Genomic DNA, 14732 nt, shown 5'->3' with positions numbered 1-14732 from the left:
CCTCTGACGGGACCAGGAGCTAGCTACGCCTCTGACGGGACCAGGAGCTAGCTACGCCTCTGACGGGACCAGGAGCTAGCTACGCCTCTGACGGGACCAGGAGCTAGCTACGCCTCTGACGGGACCAGGAGCTAGCTACGCCTCTGACGGGACCAGGAGCTAGCTACGCCTCTGACGGGACCAGGAGCTAGCTACGCCTCTGACGGGACCAGGAGCTAGCTACGCCTCTGACGGGACCAGGAGCTAGCTACGCCTCTGATTTGAAGCATTATCATACAGTGCCTTCAGAAAGTAATCATACCCCTCGACTTATCCACATTTTGTTGTGCTACAGCCTGAATTCCAAGTGGATGAAATAATTGTTCTCTCTCACCTATCTACACACAATACCCCATAATGACAAAGTGAAAAAAAAAAAAAAAATTAGGAAAAAAAAATGGGGAAAAAAGAAATACAGAATTCTAATTTGCATAAGTATTCACACCCCTGAGTCAATACTTTGTAGAAGCACCATTGGTGGCGATTACAGCTTTGAGTCGTCTGGATTTGGGGATTTCCTCCCATTATTCCTTGCAGATTTCTCAAGCTCTGTTAAGTCAGATGGGAAGCGGTGGTGAACAGCATTCTTCAAGTCTATCCACATATTTTCAATGAGATTCAAGTCTGTTCTTTGGCTGGGCCACTCAAGGACTTTCCAAATTCAATTGATTGGACATGATTTGGAAAGGCACTCCCCTGTCTATATAAGGTCCCACAGTTGACAGTGCATGTCGGAGGAAAAACCAAGCCATGAGGTCGAAGGAATTGTCCACAGAGTTCAGAGACAGGATTGTGTTGAGGCACAGATCTGGGGAATGATACCAAAACAAGAAGCTGATGGTCACTCTGACAAAGCTCCATAGTTCCTCTGTGGAGATAGGAGAACCTTCTAGAAGGACAACCATCTCTGCAGCACTCCACTAATCAGGCCTTTATGGTAGAGTGGCCAGACGGAAGCCACTCAATAAAAGGCTCACGATAGCCCGCTTGGAGTTTTCCAAAAGGCACCTAAAGGACTGACAATGAGAAACAAGATTCTCTGGTCTGATGAAACCAAGATTTAACTCCTTGGCCTGAATGCCTAGTGTCACGTCCAGAAGAAACCTGGCACCATCCCTACTGTGAAGCATGGTGGTGGCAGCATCATGCTGTGGGGATGTTTTTCAGCGGCAGGGACTGGGAGACTAGTCAGGATCGAGGCAATGATGAACGAAGCAAAGTACAGAGAGATCCTTGCTGAAAACCTGACCCAGAACCTCAGACTGTGGTGAAGGTTCACCTTCCAACAGGACAACGACCCTAAGCACACAGCAAAGACAACGCAGGAGTGGCTTCAGGACAAGTCTCTGAATGTCCTTGAGTGGCCCAGCCAGAGCCCGGACTTGAACCCGATCTAACATGTCTGGAGAGAACAGAAAATAGCTGTGCAGCAAAGCTCCCCATCCAACCTGACAGAGCTTGAGAGGATCTGCAGAGAAGAATGGGAGAAACACCCCAAATACAGGTGTGGCAAGCTTGTAGCGTCATACCCAAGAAGTCTTGAGGCTGTAATCGCTTCCAAAGGTGCTTCAACAAAGTACTGAGTAAAGGGTCAGAATACCTATGTAAAATGTGATAGCTGAATTTTATTTAACAAATTAGCAAACATTTCTAAAAACTTGTTTTTGCTTTGTCATTATGGGGTATTGTGTGTAGATTGATGAGGATTTTTTAAATCCATTTTAGTATAATGCTGTAACGTAATAAATTGTGGAAAAAGTGAAGGTGTCTGAATACCTTCTGAATGCACTGTATTTTAGGAATTAGCCTCATCTAGGGTTATTCTGAGAAATTAAATATGCTGGGGCAGGATTTTAATCCATAATTTCACTAGTTATGCTTGCCATATCTACAGACCGAAACATGAAAAATAAAAAACGATATCCATTCTATCTGCTGTAACTGTCTTACTTGGGTTTGATGGGGTCGTAGGGGGCTTCTTCCAGCAGATCATAGATATAGTTGTTGTATATCTCGATGTAGGACACAAACACGCTGTAGCTACTGTCCTCGTCCACCCCGTCCGCCCCGCAGGCCTCCTCTGGGTTGATCATGTCTGCAAACTCTGGGTCCAGCCTCTGCCTGGAAACCAGGGGTTGGAAACCAAAATTACATTTGGAATCATTCTGTTCTGAACAGAACCATAAATATTTTTTGTTCAACCGTTCCGACACACAAAAATAAAGTTCTGAACCGGATTGAACACAAAAAAAAAATACCAGTTTATATTGTGCCTTTGTTCCATTTTAAACCTCTGAAAGAATAATTTATTCACCTTCAGCTCAACATTAAATGACTTCACCAATCAGTGCGGATAGAGCAGCTTGCTATGGCGCGTGCAAAGCGGTATTTGTTTACATGGGCGACAGACAGGTGTAGGACGTGAGACGCGACTGACATTTTGCGGGTGGGGAGAGAGCAAGTGAGGGTAGCGGAGGAGGCTTGCAGCACTGGGCATCTTGTTATGACATCATTATCTGAATTAGGTCCACAGAATTATACCCAAGAGGAGCGTCTTCTATGGAGGAACGCTGAATGTCTGAACTTCCTGGAGTTCACTTAATGATGGACCAGAGCTAGCTAGCTAATAAGCGGCACCAGGCTTAAAAAACAATTTTTAAACTTCGTTTAGTTAATAAATCCAACGTGAAACATAACTATAATATCCTTAAATAGCATTGAAAAAGTAATTAAATTTCTCTAATAAATTGTTTCCCCCTAACGTCAGCACAGCAGGCTGTGCTCCGGAGGGGGAGGGGCTACAGTAGGCTGTGCTCCGGAGGGGGAGGGGCTACAGTAGGCTGTGCTCCGGAGGGGGAGGGGCTACAGTAGGCTGTGCTCCGGAGGGGGAGGGGCTACAGTAGGCTGTGCTCCGGAGGGGGAGGGGCGGGTAGCCTACACACCCCCTGGTAAAGATTCAGCTGGCAGGCAGACACTGGAACAAGTTCCTGAGTGACAGAGGGAGGACGTTCCATAGACACGTTGTTGCATTTTTTGTGGGACTGAAAAAAAAATGCCCAGAACGCAAGATAATGTTATCAAGTTATAGATAGATAAAATAACGGTTCTGTTCTGGAACAGTATAGATCACTTCTGTCTCCGGTTCAGATTCCTCTGAAAACACCAGACACATTCAGTTTACCATACAGTATTACCAGGGCATAACATGTACTTTCTGTTCCACCAGCCACTGTGATATTTACCAGTCAAAATCTACCAGCCACTGTGATATTTAACCAGTCAAAATCTACCAGCCACTGTGATATTTAACCAGTCAAAATCTACCAGCCACTGTGATATTTAACCAGTCACTGTGATATTTAACCAGTCAGAATCTACCAGCCACTGTGATATTTAACCAGTCAAAATCTACCAGCCACTGTGATATTTAACCAGTCAAAATCTACCAGCCACTGTGATATTTAACCAGCCACTGTGATATTTAACCAGCCACTGTGATATTTAACCAGCCACCGTGATATTTAACCAGTCAAAATCTACCAGCCACTGTGATATTTAACCAGCCACTGTGATATTTAACCAGCCACCGTGATATTTAACCAGTCAAAATCTACCAGCCACTGTGATATTTAACCAGTCACTGTGATATTTAACCAGTCAGAATCTACCAGCCACTGTGATATTTAACCAGTCACTGTGATATTTAACCAGCCACTGTGATATTTAACCAGTCACTGTGATATTTAACCAGTCACTGTGATATTTAACCAGTCAAAATCCACCAGCCACTGTGATATTTAACTAGTCACTGTGATATTTAACCAGTCACTGTGATATTTAACCAGTCAAAATCTACCAGCCACTGTGATATTTAACCAGTCAAAATCTACCAGCCACTGTGATATTTAACCAGTCAAAATCTACCAGCCACTGTGATATTTAACCAGTCAAAATCTACCAGCCACTGTGATATTTAACCAGTCAAAATCTACCAGCCACTGTGATATTTAACCAGTCAAAATCTACCAGCCACTGTGATATTTAACCAGTCAAAATCTACCAGCCACTGTGATATTTAACCAGTCAAAATCTACCAGCCACTGTGATATTTAACCAGTCAAAATCTACCAGCCACTGTGATATTTAACCAGTCACTGTGATATTTAACCAGTCAAAACCCACCAGCCACTGTGATATTTAACCAGTCAAAATCTACCAGCCACTGTGATATTTAACCAGCCACTGTGATATTTAACCAGTCACTGTGATATTTAACCAGTCAAAACCCACCAGCCACTGTGATATTTAACCAGTCAAAATCTACCAGCCACTGTGATATTTAACCAGTCAAAATCTACCAGTCACCGTGATATTTAACCAGCCACTGTGATATTTAACCAGCCACTGTGATATTTAACCAGTCAAAATCTACCAGTCACTGTGATATTTAACCAGTCAAAATCTACCAGCCACTGTGATATTTAACCAGTCACCGTGATATTTAACCAGTCAAAATCTACCAGCCACTGTGATATTTAACCAGTCAAAATCTACCAGTCACCGTGATATTTAACCAGCCACTGTGATATTTAACCAGTCAAAATCTACCAGTCACCGTGATATTTAACCAGTCACCGTGATATTTAACCAGTCAAAATCTACCAGCCACTGTGATATTTAACCAGTCAAAATCTACCAGTCACTGTGATATTTAACCAGCCACTGTGATATTTAACCAGTCAAAATCTACCAGTCACCGTGATATTTAACCAGTCACCGTGATATTTAACCAGTCACTGTGATATTTAAACAGTCAGAATCCACCAGCCACTGTGATATTTAACCAGTCACTGTGATATTTAACCAGTCACTGTGATATTTAACCAGTCACTGTGATATTTAACTAGTCACTGTGATATTTAACCAGTCAGAATCTACCAGTCACTGTGATATTTAACCAGTCAAAATCTACCAGTCACTGTGATATTTAACCAGTCAAAATCTACCAGTCACTGTAATATTTAACCAGTCACTGTGATATTTAACCAGTCAAAATCTACCAGCCACTGTGATATTTAACCAGTCAAAATCTACCAGCCACTGTGATATTTAACCAGTCAAAATCTACCAGCCACTGTGATATTTAACCAGTCACTGTGATATTTAACCAGTCACTGTGATATTTAACCAGTCACTGTGATATTTAACCAGTCACTGTGATATTTAACCAGTCAAAATCTACCAGTCACTGTGATATTTAACCAGTCAAAATCTACCAGCCACTGTGACATTTAACTAGTCACTGTGATATTTAACCAGTCACTGTGATATTTAACCAGTCACTGTGATATTTAACCAGTCACTGTGATATTTAACCAGTCAAAATCTACCAGCCACTGTGATATTTAACCAGCCACTGTGATATTTAACCAGTCAAAATCTACCAGCCACTGTGATATTTAACCAACCACTGTGATATTTAACCAGTCACTGTGATATTTAACCAGTCACTGTGATATTTAACCAGTCAAAATCTACCAGCCACTGTGATATTTAACCAGTCAAAATCTACCAGTCACTGTGATATTTACCAGTCAAAATCTACCAGCCACTGTGATATTTAACCAGTCAGAATCTACCAGTCACTGTGATATTTAAACAGTCAAAATCTACCAGCCACTGTGATATTTAACCAGTCACTGTGATATTTAACCAGTCACTGTGATATTTAACCAGTCAAAATCTACCAGCCACTGTGATATTTAACCAGTCACTGTGATATTTAACCAGTCAAAACCCACCAGCCACTGTGATATTTAACCAGTCACTGTGATATTTAACCAGTCAAAATCTACCAGCCACTGTGATATTTAACCAACCACTGTGATATTTAACCAGTCAAAATCTACCAGCCACTGTGATATTTAACCAGTCACTGTGATATTTACCAGTCAAAATCTACCAGCCACTGTGATATTTAACCAGTCAGAATCTACCAGCCACTGTGATATTTAACCAGTCAGAATCTACCAGTCACTGTGATATTTAACCAGTCAAAATCTACCAGCCACTGTGATATTTTTTTGCCATAATTTCATTCATGGTATACAGTCTGATATACCATGTCTGTCAGCCAATCAGCATTCATGGCTTGAACTACCCAGTTTATAATATGAAAATATAATGCTTAATGTTGGGCTCCCGAATGGCGCAGCGGTCTAAGGCAATGCATCTCACTACAGCCCCTGGTTCGAATCTAGGCTGTATCACATCTGGCCATGATAGCGAGTCCCATAGGGCGGGCGCACAATTGGCCCAGCGTCGTCCGTTGTTTGGCCGTCACAGGGAATAAGATCTGTTAACTGACTTGCCTAGTAAAATAAAATAAAAATACAAAATGCTTATACTGTAGAGCCCTGCAAATTGACTACCTGCCAACGTGGCTGGTGAAATAGACATTCTCACCTGCCAATACCTAAACCTACCCACATTGGGCAGGTGGTCACTTGAATCCCTTAGTATTACATAGGGCTGGGAATTGCCAGTTGACCTCATGATACGATATTATCGCCACACTTAGGTGCCGATACAATGTGTGTATTGCGATTCTATATGATTGAATTCCTATAAAATACATTTGTTTCTGTTTACGTGTCCACACTGTTTTTCTTTAGGTTATTCGTAAGCAAAAATCACCTGTGTTTTTGGAAAAGCTTTTCCATCTACCAGAAGACTTTTCATTAGCATGATCGCTAACGGCTACATAGTTGAAAGTTGCAGGAAATATGAATCACTGATGCGTTCTGCTCATGTCTTATGATCAACTTGGACAAATTAATTCATTTTCAATACATTTAGTTGATTCCCTACTAAGTTCAAAACATTTGAATATTGTTTAATGATGTTTTAATGTCTTGATTCCGTGATTCTGTCCACATTCTCCACAGCGCAACATTTTTTTTATATATAGGGCCCTAAATTAAACACATTCCATTGACATACAGTATTACAATCACACAGGGAAAATATGTTTGAGGATCATTGCTATAAAGACAGATTGAGTTTCAGGCTTCCTCGTTATAACCTCACCTGGAGGGTGTTTTAGGGACAACCGTTGGCTGGTTTTCCCTCTTCTGGCGCTCCAACAGAGCATCCACCTGAGTCTGGACCTCCACACCATTCTTATCGTCGGTCTTTAACACCTGCACATCACAGTGGAATTAAATAGCACCAGTCTGTCCCATTCGATATGGATCCAAGCTGGGAGATTTCTCTAACCAAAGTCTCGAGATCATTTAAAAACACATGGTATGTATTATAGACTTTAGACCAGCTTTGAAGACGAAAACATAAATAAAAATCAAAATGTTTCTTATTTCTCTTACGAATCGTTTGGCCTGGTAAGGGCCGATGCTGTTGAAGATCATGTCTAGGGAGCGGGGCAAGAGCCCCCCCTGTCCTGGAGCCCCAGTCATAGTGAAGGTCTTCCCACTGCCCGTCACCCCATAGGTAAACAGCAGACCTGGAGGAGGAAAATAATAGACATCCTGATTAACAGACATGCAACACGAGACGGCAAGACATTCCAGGGTCGTACATACATTAGTGCACACCGTAGCAAAACGTTTTGCGAAGGAAAACAAGTTTTTATTAAAAATGGACAACTTCAGGTAGTCCTTCCCCGTTTCCTCCGGTTTAGTTCCAAGTGTATAGACAGGTTAGCTGACAACATCACAAAAACAATGAGTACTCTTCAAAATGGGGCAGAAGTCAGTGGGTTATTACGGTTCTGGATGGCCAGACAGCTAGCAACAATGACAACAAGCTGCCATGTGTTATTACGGTTCTGGATGGCCAGACAGCTAGCAACAATGACAACAAGCTGCCATGTGTTGTTACGGTTCTGGATGGCCAGACAGCTAGCAACAATGACAACAAGCTGCCATGTGTTGTTACGATTCTGGATGGCCAGACAGCTAGCGACAATGACAACAAGCTGCCATGTGTTGTTACGGTTCTGGATGGCCAGACAGCTAGCGACAATGACAACAAGCTGCCATGTGTTGTTACGGTTCTGGATGGCCAGACAGCTAGCAACAATGACAACAAGCTGCCATGTGTTGTTACGGTTCTGGATGGCCAGACAGCTAGCAACAATGACAACAAGCTGCCATGTGTTGTTACGGTTCTGGATGGCCAGACAGCTAGCAACAATGACAACAAGCTGCCATGTGTTGTTACGGTTCTGGATGGCCAGACAGCTAGCAACAATGACAACAAGCTGCCATGTGTTGTTACGGTTCTGGATGGCCAGACAGCTAGCAACAATGACAACAAGCTGCCATGTGTTGTTACGGTTCTGGATGGCCAGACAGCTAGCAACAATGACAACAAGCTGCCATGTGTTGTTACGGTTCTGGATGGCCAGACAGCTAGCAACAATGACAACAAGCTGCCATGTGGAGAATCCTAGGTAGCTCATTTCATCTCGTTGTTGATACCATGTCTTGTTTTGAGGTGTTGACTGATGTCATGTCTATGCTAATATGGCTAAAATGATCTATCTAGATAACCAACAACTATAACGATGTACTGAGACAAGTGCTCATTGTGCAAATGTATTTGTTTTCAATAAACATTGGAGACAAATTATAGTTTACATGTTGTCAATCTCAGCCAACCCAGTCTGTTATTTTACCATAGTTGAGGTTTTGTTGCTAAACAATCCGTCTAGAACTCTTGTACGCAGTTCACCTCCATTAACGTACAAGTCAAGTCGTGAACGAGAGAGAAATACAGACACACTTGAATGCACCCTCAGGTTTTATTGACCCTGACCTTGTAATAACACTCCACTGTATAAAACTGCAGGGGCCTGTTTATGTTCCTGTCAAACAGCAGCTGAAGAGTGGTTCTGATCACAGATGACCCGCTGTTGGCAACAGAACAGAAGATGAAACGGGTTTTCCCCTTACCATTTTTACTGTGAATGAGGTCATCAACGAGAGGCTTGGCAACATCCTGAAACAATTCCATCTGGGACGTCTTGATGCAGAACACCTTCTTGAAGGAGTACTGCGTCTGTCAAAGCAAAGTGGATGTCAGAGATTTGGCCGATAGCCTTCTGTCTGATCCCACTACACATACAGCACCTTGTTAAGCGTCAATGACAGACATGAAAAACAGGGTAACAGTGTCTGCAGAAAGTATTCGTACCCCTTGACTTATTCCATATTTTGTTGTATTACAGCCTGAAATCAAACTGGACTAAATATATTTTTTCCACACAAAACTCCATGATGACAAAGTGAAAACATGTTGAGAATATTTTATAAATACATTGAAAATTAAATACAGAAAACTCATTTACATAAGTATTCACACCCCTGAGTCAATACATGCTAGAATCACCTTTGGCAGCGATTACAGCTGAGAGTCTTTCTGGGTAAATCTCGAAGAGCTTTGCACACTTGGGTTGTACAATATATGCAATCCAGGTGTGCAAAAACCGTCAAGCTCGGGTCAAGTTGGTTGTTGATCATTGAAATGCATAACAATGGTAGAACTTCGTTAGTGTGCACAGTTCCCAAGTCATTTCAATGCACCTTTATGACTCAAAGAAGAGTCTTCAACTTAGCTGTGCAGATGAGGAACCAGAAGAAGCACATACGTAGTTTTGTTTACAACACAACCCTGCATCTCCACCATCACCCCCCCTTTTTTTTTTTACACAATCCCAAAACGGTCTATTATAAACTCAATCTGGGTCAGGTAGGAATCATTTGAAAGCATGTTATATTGCCAATATGACTAGCTGAATTATGATCTTAGTGTTGTCTTTCACAATGAAATTGAGGGAAAGTGATAATTGTGGTGTGCATAGAAAGGAGTCCTTCAGGTGTGTGGGCCGCGGCCGCTGTTTGACATCAAAGCAGTATTTATTATATTCCTCAACGTCTCATCTTTCAAAATACATAAAGTCTTCTTAATTTTCCAGCATTTCCCTCAGACAACAAAACATTTTGCTAAAGTTGCTAAATTAGCAGGAGGGATGGGACGGCTGTCAGACAAAACAAGTACAAATCTAATTATTTTGCCAACATACACATATTTAGCAGATGTTATTGCGGGTGTAGAGAAATGCTTGTGTTCCTATCTAACAATTCATAACAATACACACACACCTAAAAGTAAAATGAAATTAATAAATAATTTAATATTAGGACGAGCAGTATGTAAACATGATTAAAGTGACAGCGACCTGAAGCGCAGAGCCAGAGCTCTGTCGTCATGCATAGCATGTTACTGTACAGCCACTGTATTCCAATTTAAGCATTAATCAGCGCCCAAATATGCCATGTACAACCCGTATATGGGTAAGGGTTAATCAGTGCCCAAATATGCCATGTACAACCCGTATATGGGTAAGGGTTAATCAGTGCCCAAATATGCCATGTACAACCCGTATATGGGTAAGGGTTAATCAGTGCCCAAATATGCCATGTACAACCCGTATATGGGTAAGGGTGTAAAGGGTTAACCAGTGCCCAAATATACCATGTACAACCCGTATATGGGTAAGGGTGTAAAGGGTTAATCAGTGCCCAAATATGCCATGTACAACCCGTATATGGGTAAGGGTGTAAAGGGTTAATCAGTGCCCAAATATGCCATGTACAACCCGTATATGGGTACGGGTGTAAAGGGTTAATCAGCACTCCTACATTCTTAGGGTGTCTGTCAACTCATGCTTTTCAGTTTCTTCTTCTTCAGCAGCAGAGGAAAAAACAGAGGTTTCACAGACAGACACACAGAGGTTTCACAGACAGACACACAGAGGTTTCACAGACAGACACACAGAGGTTTCACAGACAGACACACAGAGGTTTCACAGACAGACACACAGAGGTTTCACAGACAGACACACAGAGGTTTCACAGACAGACACACAGAGGTTTCACAGACAGACACACAGAGGTTTCACAGACAGACACACAGAGGTTTCACAGACAGACACATACCTCCTTGAACTCTCCATTCCTGTTGGCTTTGAGTCCGTCAGGAGCGTGTAGCTGGATGGTGGTGTTGCTGATCACCTCAATACAACACTCCTCATCCTCCACTCCAAGAGGTCTCACACGACAGTAAACCTGAGACAACACCAAAACAATACAATAACTACAGCTAACACAATGTGATGAACCTCAGACTGGTCCTGTGGGAGTGGCCTGAGGTCCCCCAACTCTTTCTCTAGTAGTGCATAATGTCTGATATCCAAATAGCAACATATTCCCTATTTAGTGCACTAATTCTGACCTATATAGTACACTTGTTTTGACCAGGAAGCATAGGGCTCTGGTCAAAAGGAGTGCACTATGTTGCTAATTGGTTGCCATTTGGGACACACTTTATCCAACACTTACAGACATGGTTTTCATTGGCTTAAGGTGGCTGAATCATATAGCTAGCCAATTTGCTAATTAGATTAATTCCATGGACACAAGTTCAATGTGATGATGAAGCCAGATCAGGTCCCCAACCCACCTGTCTCCAGATATACAATACATGAATGTGGCTCTGCTGTAGCTTTATCATAGAACTTGAGTAACTCATATATATAACTATGTTTGCAAATGGATTAAAAGTTAAGTTATTGTTGCCATGCAAGAGAATTGAGGAAATCATGAACCCAATCAGAGTTTAAATCAGTGGCAGATACATTTTTCAAAATGTGCTGACTAGTTAGTAAGGAATGTTCTGTCGTTTACTTACACCAACTGGATCTTTCTGGTTGCTGGATGGCTTCTTCGGAGCAGGTCTACGGGGGGTTTTAGGCTTCCTAAACAATCAAATGAAAACCCCAAAACAGGTAACCATGTTAGCGAGTTAGCGACTAGCCAATTTAGCCTTAGTTGACCTAGTTGGCTAGAATTAGCAAACTAACGACAACTGGACGACGTTAGATTACGAAACTAGCTGGCTAAAGATATTGGTTATTTGCAAATAACTTTAATAATAAATCATTTTTTATTGAAATCGTAACATTTCTACTCACGTAGGTCGTATCATGGTGAATTGTTATCGTTTGATTTTCCTTCAACTCGTCCTTCTCGCTTCCTGCTCCTCCAGTTCGAACGTTCCCTCCACTCACCTCGCGGACTAAATATTTTTCAAATTCAACCAATCAGCGGAGACTGAACCAACGGAAGTTCCTCCCAACTATTTCTGGTAAACGAAAAAAGTGCGGAACTTCCAAATAAAAGCCATTTATACAACACTGCCGCCTACTGGGTAGAAGGTGTAACTCACAGAGAAGGTACTAAACACGTGTGGTGGATGCATGGTAATTGCCAAAAAACGAAGAACAAGGAGCTCAAAAAATATGGTAATGTGTTTTAAAGTAATTTGAAGAACACAGATTACATAGCCAGTCTGGCTGTCTGCCCTTGCCCCCTACCCTTGTCGTTTGTTGTTGTGCAATCTAGCTACAGTAAATGTGAGTTTAATAAACTATGTCGATCCGTGTGGTTGATTCCAATTTTGTTCCTATATTAAAGTGATAGTTACCAAAAAGTGTGTATGTTTTGTATTCGTGTTGAGATAAGTCCATTTCATCAGTCACAAATTAATTGGAAAGGTCTAATTTTCAGTGGTGGAAAGTACTTAAGTAAAAATACTTTAAAAGTACTACTTAAGTCGTTTTTTCTGGGTATCTGTACTTTATTTTACTATTTATATTTTTGACAACTTTTACTTCACTACATTCCTAAAGAAAATATTGTACTTTTTACTCCATTCCCTGACACCCAAAAGTACTCATTACATTTGGAATGTATGGAATGCTTAACAGGATAGGAAAATGGTTCAATTCATCCCTGGTCATCACTACTGCCTCTGATGCGGCAAATTGACATGCACATTTGTGGCCTGCTGGAGGTCATTTTGCAGGGCTCTGGCAGTGCTCCTCCTTGCACAAAGGCGGAGGTAGCGGTCCTGCTGCTGGGTTGTTGCCCTCCTACGGCCTCCTCCACGTCTCCTGATGTACTGGCCTGTCTCCTGGTAGCGCCTCCATGCTCTGGACACTACGCTGACAGACACAGCAAACCTTCTTGCCACAGCTCGCATTGATGTGCCATCCTGGATGAGCTGCACTACCTGAGCCACTTGTGTGGGTTGTAGACTACGTCTCATGCTACCACTAGAGTGAGAGCACCGCCAGCATTCAAATGTGACCAAAACATCAGCCAGGAAGCATAGGAACTGAGAAGTGGTCTGTGGTCACCACCTGCAGAATCACTCCTTTATTGGGGGTGTCTTGCTAATTGCCTATAATCTCCACCTTTTGTCTATTCCATTTGCACAACAGCATGTGAAATTTATTGTCAATCAGTGTTGCTTCCTAAGTGGACAGTTTGATTTCACAGAAGTGTGATTGACTTGGAGTTACATTGTGTTGTTTAAGTGTTCCATTTATTTTTTTGAGCAGTGTATATAACTGTTAGGTCATAATGACCATCGTTATGTTTGAAGGAAAAAGGGAGAGGCTTGCAAGCGGAAGAACACCATCCCAACCGTGAAGCACGGGGGTGGCAGCATCATGTTGTGGGGGTGCTTTGCTGCAGGAGGGACTGGGGCACTTCCCAAAATAGATGGCATCATGAGGGAGGAACATTTGGTGGATATATTGAAGCAACATCTCAAGACATCAGTCAGGAAGTTAAAGCTTGGTCGCAAATGGGTCTTCCAAAAGGACAATGGTCCCCAAGCATACTTCCAAAGTTGTGGCAAAATGGCTTAAGGACAACAAAGTCAAGGTATTGGAGTGGCCATCACAATCATATAGAAAATGTATGGGCAGAACTGAAAAAGCGTGTGCGAGCAAGGAGGCCTACAAACCTGACTCAGTTACACCAGCTCTGTCAGGAGGAATGGGCCAAAATTCACCCAACTTATTGTGGGAAGCTTGTAGAAGGCTACCCAAAATGTTTGACCCAAGTTAAACAATTTAAAGGCAATTCTACCAAATACTAATTGAGTGTATGTAAACTTCTGACCCACTGGGAATGTGAGGAAAGAAATAAAAGCTGAAATAAATAATTCTCTTTACTATTATTCTGACATTTCACATTCTTAAAATAAAGTGGTGATCCTAAATGACCTAAGACAGGAAATTTTTACTCTGATTAAATGTCAGGAATTGTGGAACAACGGAGTTTAAATGTATTTGGCTAAGGTGTATGTAAACTTCTGACTTCAACTGTATGTCCGTGACATGTTGTATTAATATTCCTTTTGTAAATGTTGTATAGGCAACATCCACATCGAGCTAAAGGCTAGAGCTGCTGCTTTCAAGGAGCGGGACACTAATGCGGACACTTATAAGAAATCCCGCTATGTCCTCAGATGAACCATGAACCAAGCAAAGCGTCAATACAGGATTAAGATTGAATCCTACTACACCGGCTCTGACGCTCGTCGGATGTGGTAGGGCTTGAAAACTATTACGGACTACCAAGGGAAACCCAGATACGAGCTGCCCAGTGACGCAAGCCTACCAGAGGAGCTAAATGCCTTTTATGCTCGCTTCAAGGCAAGCAACACTGAAGCATGCACGAGAGCACCAGCTGTTCTGGATGACTTTGTGATAACGCTCTCAGTTGCCGATGTGAGCAAGACCTTTGAACAGATCAACA

The 14732-nt window shown here is 42.1% G+C and overlaps 1 protein-coding gene across 3 annotated transcripts in view; it reads right to left on the bottom strand.

Moving 5' to 3' along the window:
• kif23 (kinesin family member 23) overlaps positions 1-12186 on the bottom strand; it is a 68327-nt gene extending 56141 nt beyond the window's left edge. For all 3 annotated transcript variants that reach the window (XM_055933042.1, XM_055933040.1, XM_055933041.1), the window contains exons 1-7: positions 12095-12186; positions 11812-11878; positions 11061-11189; positions 9015-9120; positions 7425-7561; positions 7129-7241; positions 1990-2160 (exon numbers count right to left, since the gene is read on the bottom strand). In XM_055933042.1, the coding sequence (XP_055789017.1) occupies positions 1990-2160; positions 7129-7241; positions 7425-7561; positions 9015-9120; positions 11061-11189; positions 11812-11878; positions 12095-12108 (737 nt within the window). In that variant the 5' untranslated portion in view covers positions 12109-12186. The remainder of the gene's footprint in view (positions 1-1989; positions 2161-7128; positions 7242-7424; positions 7562-9014; positions 9121-11060; positions 11190-11811; positions 11879-12094) is intronic.
• Positions 12187-14732: the final 2546 nt, after the last annotated feature.

The sequence above is a fragment of the Salvelinus fontinalis genome, chromosome 9 (genome assembly GCF_029448725.1).
Source record: "Salvelinus fontinalis isolate EN_2023a chromosome 9, ASM2944872v1, whole genome shotgun sequence".
NCBI lineage: Eukaryota > Metazoa > Chordata > Actinopteri > Salmoniformes > Salmonidae > Salvelinus > Salvelinus fontinalis.
The sequence above is the reverse complement of the archived record's forward strand: the minus strand, read 5'-3'. Positions and strand labels throughout refer to the sequence as shown.